Consider the following 10,027-nt stretch of genomic DNA (forward strand, 5'->3'; position numbering starts at 1 on the left):
GAGAAGAGCCACGCGCATGATCAGAGGTCAGGAAAACAGACCTTACGATGACTGGCTGAGAGCCATGGGGCTCTTCAGCTTGGAAGAGCACAGGCTTAGGGGTGATCTGATGGCCGCCTATAAGTTTATCAGGGGTGACCACCAGGATCTGGGGGAACGTTTGTTCACCAGAGCGCCTGAAGGGATGATGAGGTCGAACAGTTATAAACTACTGCAAGACCGTTTCAGGCTGGACATAAGGAAGAATTTCTTTACTGTCCGAGCCCCCAAGGTCTGGAACAGCCTGCCATCGGAGGTGGTTCAAGCACCTACATTGAACACCTTCAAGAGTAAATTGGATGCTTATCTTGCTGGGATCCTATGACCCCAGCTGACTCCCTGCCCTTCAGGGGGGAGGGAGGAGGGGTTGGACTGGATGATCTTCTGAGGTCCCTTCCAGCCCTAATGTCTATGCACTCTATGAAATGGAGACAAACAGTTAGAAGGGGACACTGGTTTTTTATGGGATTTTTTTAAACACTGTTTCTGCACTGTGCAAGACACTCAGCTAGAAGCCAGAAGCACCCAAAATTAGCAATGGCAGCTACTACTAGTGCTCAGTAGCCATTTTTGAAGCTATATAAGCACTCTTCATTTACAATGAACAGTCTTGCAGGTCTCTCATATGTATTCATCATCTCAGTCAATCAGTGCTTGGGAATGAAGTTACAAATTTGAGTTAAAGACTGTCCTGTGGACTCTTAATGGTTGATCTATGCAGGAGCAAGAGATGTGTCAGCTAAGTTTATGAAAAATCCTAGAAAGACATAATTGTCTAGTATTCTATGTTCCAGGATAATTAATCTAAGGTACAAGATAAAAAGGGAATGAAAATGGGAAAAGTGACAAAATTAAACATAATATTCTTCAGCACACTGCCCCCTTTACACAGAGAGCATGCCCACGGACTTTTTTGTATAGTTGTATGTGTACATGTCTGATACCCGCTATTGTGATTCACTGGTACAATCCCTGTTTACCACTCGGGAGATCTGGGTTCGATTCCTGTATGTGAATACAACTACAGCCATTGAGGCACCAAATGTCCGGATTTGGTTTGGCCTTTGGATTCTGTCTCAGTTGTCTAAAGGGAGCACAGAAGGTCTGCGCAGCCTCCAATCATTCATACTCCTACCTAGGCATACTTGTCAAAGACCCTGGTGACCTCTCATGCATACACCATGATCCAGAAGGATCAATGGTTCCCTGCTAATGTATCTGAGCAGAATGAAGAAAAAAAACCATTCAATTCTAAGTCGTTTGCATGAATACAGTGATGTCTCTCAAACTTTCATTTAAAAACTAACATACTTATTTTGGAGAGGTGACCAAATACGGAAAGTTTCAACCCAAAATGAATTAAAAAAAATATTATGAGAAAATGTTAAAAGAAGGGTAAGGACTGAAATGAAAACTACATTTGAAACATCACCCAGAGTAGCTTCATCATGCTATACAAATACTATACAAAATAAAGAATAAAGTATGATAAAATGGCAACTGTAAATAACATGGTGTTTGGATTCATTTAAACCTTAATTTAGCTAGGCTACTAAAGATATAGCATACTGTAAAGAGAAAGTTAAGAACATGTGTTGTTTTACCTCAAATAATCCTTGCTTTTTAATAAGGGCATTCCCTTCTAATGTCCAAAAGTAAAGGTGTGATTTTCCACAAGTAACAATTATATTTGTGTCTGTAGGATGAAAATCTGCAGCAAATACAGCCTCATTAGAGCACTTGGAAAGAAAGAGAGAAACAATGTATCAAAAACTAATATACAATATGATTAATTTGAAAGTGTTTTCTTGTTAATCAAATCATGTTACAGTATGTAGTAGAGAAATTCCCTACCACTTTTTTCCCCTCTCTTTAACTGAAAAGAGACTATGAAATAACAAGTCCTTTGAATGGAAAATCCTGAAGTTTAGATGAGGCTTACCAATTTTGAAATCAGGATCAAAAGTTAACATACTCCCTTTAAAACTGTGGAATATTGTCAAGACAAGGCTGTATGTAAAATTTACCATTAGCTTACAGCAGTGGTACCCAGTTCATTTGGCACCACCAGTCAGATGAGCGGCACAGGCCTGGTTCATCCGCCAGTGTGGAAATGTCATTTGGCACATTGGGCTGGACTTTGGCAGTAGCAGCATTAATTGCTGTGGTTCCTAGAGCTGTAGCAGCTGCCATGCCTCCCACTACTAAATTTCCAGCCCTGCGAGCAGCCCTACAGCCCAGATGATATGGCTCCACACTCTGGATCCAGCCTGTGGGGCTCCCCATAGGTCTATAAATTTGGTAGCAGGTCAGGTGGTGGTAATGTTAACTGTTGCAACTCCCAGAGCCAATAATGCCACTCCCAGAATGACAATTAATGCTGCCACTGCTTTCCATACTGCCAAATTTCCAGACCCATGGGGAGCTCTGAGGGCCATACCTTGGACACCTCTGGCTTACAGCATTTCTTTTCTGCATGTGCTCTTATAAATCCCTAGAGTTGCTTTTTAAAATTTCCTAGTGAACTGTAACAAGACTGACAGCAAAAAATGAAAAGGATGTTGGGCTACTTTCAAAAGAAAGAAGAAATAGTTAAATTAGGCATGTTTTCTATTCTTTGCCTTTTCTAAATCTGAAACCACTACTGAGAATTAAAAGACACAGAATGTTAAACGTATAAAAAGAAATTATATGACAAGAAATTCAGATCTACATACAAGCAAATAATAGTACACAAAATATCTTATTGCAACACCTTAACATCTGCCAGTTTTTCTTCCTTCTGCCAGTCCCATACAGAAAGCACATGATCATTTGAGTCATCCACTGAACAAAGGGTGCTTCCTCCATTCTAAAAGAAAAAAAAATTAAATAATGTATTTAAAAAAAAAAAAACAACTTAAGACTGCCTAGGTACACCTCTAAAAGTAATTAAATTGTCCTGCCTAATTAACTTGTACAGTATTTAACTTCCAGTTAAAGTCCTTAGTTAAAAATCCTAGGGTATTTATTTACACAAGTAGGGGGGTGCTTTAATTCGAGTGGCTCTGAGAGCCGCTCTAATTAAAGTGCCCGAAGCGTCTCATGTATCAGTGTGCCTACACTTAAAAATGGCCAACGGAGGAGATTTATCTAAGGCTCATCAAACAAGCTTTCAATAAAAGTCCCCGCTGCTACTTTTTAAGCGCAGGGATACTGATACATGAGATGCTGGAGGCTGCTGGAATGCGGTAATTACCACACCCTGGAAGACTCTATTAATCGAGTCTGCTCCGCTGTAATTAGTGCGTCGAAGCATCCTTGCGGCTCACATATAGGTCCCCCATAGATCTAACTGAAGTAAATCATGGTGCTTTGCCTGACTAGAACAAGATTTATCCCTCAAAGTTTCAAGAATGATGATTGGGGGAATTGGTCTGTGCATTGCTTAAGAATTCCATTTGATACTGAGGACTCTGAACAGGGACCTAAGTCCACCAATTTTGAATGTGGATCTTGGTTGACTTTTGTCACTTTTCTTTATACCTATGAGGGACTAAAATTCAAAAGGATGGTGACACAAAATTAACAGGAGAGTAGAGGTGCACCAATACAATCAGTGCATATTGTATTGGCACCGATTAAAGGAAAATTGACATTATCGGCAATAGGCTTTTTTTTGGCTGATGTGGCTGATAATGTCGCCAATAAATGCCACATGTATGCATGCAGCTGCAGTCCAGTAGCATGGAGAGCAGCATCCAGCTGGTAAGTCTATGCGGGAGAAGGAAGGGGCATGGGGAGAGCGGGGGGCAGATCAAGGCCCCCACAGTGAGGGAAGGAGTGCAGCTGAGTCGGGGGCAGGGACAGGCACTGCCCAGCTGCAACAGGGGAGATGTGGGACAGAGCCGTGAGCAGCTCATGTGGGGGGCTGAGTGGCTCCCACCACTGCGTGCACCCCGGGGGAGGCATGGGGGGCATATGCCCCACAGATCTGTGTGCATGGTAAGGGCAGGCTACCGTTGCATTCTCATGCTTAGGGGCTGTGCCAGGCTCTTCCCGGCAGCTGTGATCAGGCTGGGCCAGGCAGGATGTGGTGGGCAGCAGCAGCACTGGGAAGGGGACTATGGGGGGGGTTAATGGTAGCTCTAGCCCACCCCATAACCCGCCCTCCCAACACCACCGCTGCCAGGCCCACCGGAGCACAGCTGCTGAAAGAGCCCAGCACACCCCGTAAGCATGTAGTGGCAGCTCACCCTTGCCCGCACAGATCTAGGGGACACATGCCCCCCATGCCTCCCCTGGGGTGAGTGAAGTGGTGGGAGCCACCCCCACCACGCGCCCTGCTTAAGCCACCAGCACCATCCTGCGTCCTGCCCTGCCCCAGCCCCACACCTTCCCCCACCATGGGGGTTTCAATCTGCTCCCCCTGCATGCCCCTTCCCTCTCCCAGGCCCCTGTCCTCACACACACTTACCAGCTGGATGCTGTTCTCCAAGCTGCCAGGATGCATATTGGCAACCAGATCGGTATCAACCAATGTGGCTGGTCAATAATCGGCCATTGGTATCAGCCCAAAAAATCTTTATTGGTGTATTCCCACAGAAGAGGACTGTTAATCCTCAGTGGTTCTCTATTCACATTCCTTGGAATAAGAGCTGGCTATTGTCAAAGGCAAATTAGTTTTTCTAGTCCAAGTTCTAAGTTTAGAAGTTAACTAAGCAAAGGCAGACAAATTTGACTGCCAATCAGTCAAATTTAGTACCATGTGATAAAGAGAACTGGCTTTTATAAAAAAAACCTCTCACCTTTTTAGAAAAAAGTATAGAAGAAAATTTGTTGAAAGGAGCAACTCCTTATTCTGGAAGGCAAAACTTGTATAGGATGGGCAAGAGAAAAAAGAAGGAACCTGGACTCACTAGAATGCCTTAAACTAAACCCAAAGAATATGCAAGAGTGATAAAGTACCACAGACTGGAGACTGCACATAGGTATGTGTTATTTATTTAGACCTGTAGATTTATTTTGCTAGGTAAAAAGTAAATAAGTCTTCTAACCACTTGGAAAGCTAGTGTGTTTGTTTGCTTTCTTTATGAAGAGGTAAACTGAATACCAGGGTATCCACATTGTGGAACTCTGGGATATTTGTAAGCTGTGGGAAGGTCAGAACTGTTGCAATTGGCTTAGGAAAGTTAGGCTACAAGATCTCATCCCTGTGAAAACACAGACGACAGGGAGTCTATGCCCAGAAAAATATGCGAGAGAGAGAAAATAATGAGAGCAGGGGAAGCTTAAAAGTACGTAAGAGTTCTGTGATGAGACTAGCATAGAAGTCTAGGTATCACACGGGCTCCATCTCCCTGATTGGCCATCAAATCCATCAGGAAGAGTTTAACTTAAAATAGCTTAATTATGTTTGGCACACAAATTTGATGAAAGCATGCATTTGCTTACAGATTTAGAAAAAGCGATACAGGTGACAGCACGGTCAAAAAAACCCATTCCGATGACATGGAGAGTATTCAAAGTAACAGAATCCCAAACACGTACGTGGGGTGGTAATTGCTGTAAAACAAATTGAAACAGCAGCTGAGACCATCTCTGTAAAGATCTTCATTTAAAAAAAAATGTAAAGATCATCTTCATTTTTAAAACTGGAAAATACCTGACAAACCATTTCAGTTCAACAGAGTAAAATTGGTTATGGAGAAGGATCTTATCATCAATCTCCCTTCTTACAACAGTGATCGTAACCAATATTTTTCAACCTAAAATAATCAATCTGGTATATGGAAACCACCAAAACAGAATTATTTTCAAATCAAATTTACATTTTTAAATGGTCTTTAACCACCACATGTGGTAATAACAAATATCATGAAGACAGAAGTGCTTCTTAAATCCACTAGAGGGCAGTCCTTGTAAATGTATGGTGATTTAAAGTATCATGTGAAGGCAGATGGGAACAGTAGCACAAAATGTGTTCAATCTATGCAATAAAAACCAAACTCTGCAGTGCATGTACACATACGCATGTACACATGTGTGTGCAAGATAGAGAGGGAGAGGAAAATGAAAGTTCCAGCGCCTGAGAAAGATTAGCAGCCATTACCCTTGGTCTCTTATCAATTATAATCCATAAATAAATAGCTTTAAAAAAATCTTACAAAAGAAGCAGGTCTGTTTGGTAATGTCATTGGACTCAACTATGTATTTGGGACAAACTACCTTTCCGGGCATAAAAATATGCCCTTCCTCAGGTCACTAATGAAGTCACGCAGTCACAGAAACAAAGTTCAAGGGACAGAATCTTGGGGTGCGTTACACGTGCTGGGGGGACATGGGTGACTGGTGCCTCCTATATCTGGGGGGGCACAGCACACCACTACCTCCCCCTACTCCTCCCTGGGCCGCTCCCCCTTCCCCCAATAAGAGCCCCAGGCTTACCTGTCTCCCAGCAGCAGGAACAGCACTTCTGCTGGGGGATCAGAACATGCTCTTTACAGGTAGGGAGGGGCCGTGCAGGGGAGGGAGGCGGGGCAGCACTCTGGTTGGCCAGAGCGCTCTCCGATTGTCTGGGCTCCAGAGTGCTGTCAGGGAGGGTGGGGCTGGGTAGAAAACCAGAACATTTAAAAAATGTCCCTGGCCGTACAATTGAGCTGGCAGGGATCCGCTCCACATCTAGCCCCGTCCAGGGCAGTGCCAAGTTGGGGTGCATCAAAGGGCCCCCCAGCACTTTTGGGGGCCAATTTTAGGGGGGGCACATGCCCCCCCATGTCCCCTCTACCAGTTGCCTGTGGAGGGGTCTATAATTAGAGCAACTCTCAGAGCCGCTCTAATTACAGCATCCAGTGAACCTGGTCTAGAAACAGACATTCAAAAACCGGAGCCTGAATTGATTCAATCTTTGCAGGTTAGTCTAACCTGCAAAGACTGAACTGATTTGCAAGTGCACAGACATTCACGTTTAATTCTGGACATGCAGGCATATGCCTGCATGTCCAGAATTAAACGTGAATGTCTGTGCACTTGCAAATCAGTTCAGTCTTTGCAGGTTAGTCTAACCTGCAAAGACTGAACTGATTTGCAAGTGCACAGACATTCACGTTTAATTCTGGACATGCAGGCATATGCCTGCAGTGGCTCAGGCTTCGATGCTGGGGAGGTGAGGGGGGCGTGCTACAGCAGCCCTCCCTTTCCTTTGGCAGCAGCCACAAGGCTGGAAGGAATAAAGGCTAGGGAATAAACTATGGCTCCTGCTGCACCACACAGTGCTGCTTGGAGCAGGTGGAGCTTCCTTTAGCCTGGCCACTTCAGCCCAGCTTAGGTTGAAGCCACCAAGCTAAAGGAAACTCCCGCAGCCCTAAGCGGGTCTGCACCATGAGGCAGGAACAGGAGCCACAGCTGGAGGTGAATGGAGAAAAATAGCCCTGCTGGGCCTGGCGGTTTCTGCCCTGCGCGTGGAGCTTTGGCTGCAGCCCCAGACACCCTCCACCTTCCAAGGCATCTGAAAGCAGGAGCAAGAGCTCTGTGTACTGGGAAGAAGCCAGGGGGCTGAAGCTTCCTGCTCCCCGCATCCAGTGCAGCTGCAGCAGCAACAGCTGGAAGCGAGGAGGGCAGAACAGCCCCCATGGCTCTCACCAGCCTGAAGCTGGTTGTGCACCTGCAGCCCAGAGTACTGCACAAGACGGGGGCACGGTGGTAGCTGCCGGGCTTGAGCTGGCCCAGAAAGTTCCCCAGCCAGTCCTCACCCATGTTGCCGGGCCAGGCAGTCACAGAGCCGCAGCAGGCTGGGAAGGGTGCTGCCCCCATGGACCGGCGCTGCGGCACCCTTTGCAGCTGGCTGGGGCTCCATGACAGACACCCGGCTTGGGTGCAGGGAGCTACGCAGCCCCCATGGCTCCAGCCTGGGCTGCAGCCTGCTGGGAAGGGCCCAGCCCCAGTGGCCCAGCCTGGGCTGGCCCTTTTGCCTCTGCCCTCAGCAGCACTCTCGGGACAGCTCAGCCTCCCCTGCCACTGGAATAGGGAGAGGGAGAATGGCTGACTGGTGCTGCAGTCTCCCAGTAGAAGGGTGGGGGAATAAACCCCCTCCCTGCTCCCTTTGCCTCAGCGGCCGTGCATCTGGCCATGCTCCCACCCCTGCTCAGGCTACAGAGCAGAGGGGAGGGGCCAGCCAAGCTCTCTGGAACAGAGCACAGCTTTGCCCAGAGCTGCAAGGCATTTGGAATGCTGGGGGACTCTGGTTTAACTTCAAATCAGGAAGGGGCTTGGGACAGAAGTTGCATAAACTGGTTTGACCCAAATCAGTCAAGTCTGATACTATATTCAGCCAGGTTTATCTTAAACCAGTTTCACCTATTTTGAAACTGGTTTATGTGCACTGAACTTATGTTTTGTTACAGGTTTAAACCAGTTTCTGATCACTTAGTTTCATAGTTTCTAGGGTCAGAAGGGACCTGAGTAGATCATCTAGTCCGACCCCCTGCCACAGCAGGAAATAGTGGGGTCAAACGACCCCAGCAAGGTGTACATCTAGCCTCCTCTTAAAGACCCCCAGGGTAGGAGCCAGCACCACTTCTCTTGGAAGTTGGTTCCAGATCCTAGCCGCCCTGACAGTGAAGTAGCGCCTCCTAATGTCTAGCCTGAATCTACCCTCTGCCAACTTGTGACCGTTATTCCTGGTCACTCCTGGTACTGCTTGGGGGAACAGGGACTTCCCCAGTGCCTGCTGGTCCCCCCTAACTAGTTGGTAACTTAAACCAGTTTATGTGCACCTTCTGTCCCTAGCCCTCATGCACTAGCATCCCCACACTTCAAAATGGTGGGGATAAGGGGGGTATGTTATCTAAAGCTTGTTGACCGAGCTTTAGTTAAAGCACCCCAGCATTTTGAAGCGTGGGGACAGAGGCTGGCTGGAGCGTGGTAATTACCACGTTCCAGCAGACTCAATTAATTAGATGCTGCTAAGTAGTAAGGTGTTGTGTTTTCTGTTCAACAGCTGGTCACAATGGTCAGAGGTAAAGTTGCATGTACTGTGTGACTCATCCAAACAGAAACCATCACTCTCCTCTGCCCTCCACGATCCTCTCATTCTTATCCTTTTACAGATTCCTGTTGATCATAGCATGCTCCCATTTCTCCTTCGGACCCTCTCTCTCAAACCTTGTAGAATTTATACATCACTGGTGTAAGTAAAAGGGAGAAACTGAGGCACCAGCCCTGGGCACCAACTTAGGTGGTGGTCAGGGGGTGCACACAGTAGCAGGGTGACTGGAGCAGCTGCCCCAGACACTGACTTGGGTCACTACAGCCACACAATTGTTTTGGCAGCAAGGTGGCAGCTGGAAGTTGCCACTGCCCCCATCTGTCACAGCTGCCCTGGGCACCTGACTGCTTTGTTATGCCTCTGGGTGCAAAAACAGCAGCCACTGCACTGCAGGCCTGGCCACTGCCATCACCACCACATCCCCATGCACCTATGCCCACCCAAGGCACAAAACTGCCTAGTTATGCCTCTACCGTATGGAATGGAGCTAGAGAGTCAGGCGGCATGAGAAGCCACAGATTGAACTTGATACTACTACTAGCTAATCTTGGCACAGTACAATAAGGAAGAACACAGATCTTGCATTTTTATTTCTTTAAAATTCAAGAGAGGCTTAATTGCAGCACAAAAGAAGCTTATCTCTTTAACTACAGAACTGCAACCATGGCTAGAACAAAGACATACTCTTATGAAATATTATTAAAAAAAAAAACCGTTTACTCACTTTTCCATCCTTAGATGTTCCTGCAACCTGACCTGTTGCTATGGTGATCCTATCAGGATGGACAGCTAGGCTAGAAATAAAAAGTACTGTCACACCTCACATTTAAAGCATTGATGGAACATTCTATGCAAGCTAAAATAATCAGATGTCTTAGCATTATTACTTTAGTCACAAAGTAGTATGCATCCTCAAAATATAACAGCTAAAAACATATATTAATGCAATATAGACACAACTAC

At 46.1% G+C, this 10,027-nt stretch overlaps 1 protein-coding gene across 5 annotated transcripts in view; it reads right to left on the reverse strand.

The window, feature by feature from the left end:
* The window catches only part of EML1 (echinoderm microtubule associated protein like 1), a 312,189-nt gene that overhangs the window by 69,700 nt on the left and 232,462 nt on the right, over positions 1-10,027 (reverse strand). For all 5 annotated transcript variants that reach the window (XM_019518578.1, XM_019518580.1, XM_019518577.1 and 2 more), the window contains 4 exons: positions 9,789-9,858; positions 5,473-5,583; positions 2,795-2,890; positions 1,644-1,778 (listed from right to left, as the gene is read on the reverse strand). In XM_019518578.1, coding sequence (XP_019374123.1) covers positions 1,644-1,778; positions 2,795-2,890; positions 5,473-5,583; positions 9,789-9,858 — 412 coding nt within the window. The remainder of the gene's footprint in view (positions 1-1,643; positions 1,779-2,794; positions 2,891-5,472; positions 5,584-9,788; positions 9,859-10,027) is intronic.

This window comes from Gavialis gangeticus, unplaced genomic scaffold (genome assembly GCF_001723915.1).
Source record: "Gavialis gangeticus isolate Ggan-Ray unplaced genomic scaffold, GavGan_comp1, whole genome shotgun sequence".
Classification (NCBI taxonomy): domain Eukaryota; kingdom Metazoa; phylum Chordata; order Crocodylia; family Gavialidae; genus Gavialis; species Gavialis gangeticus.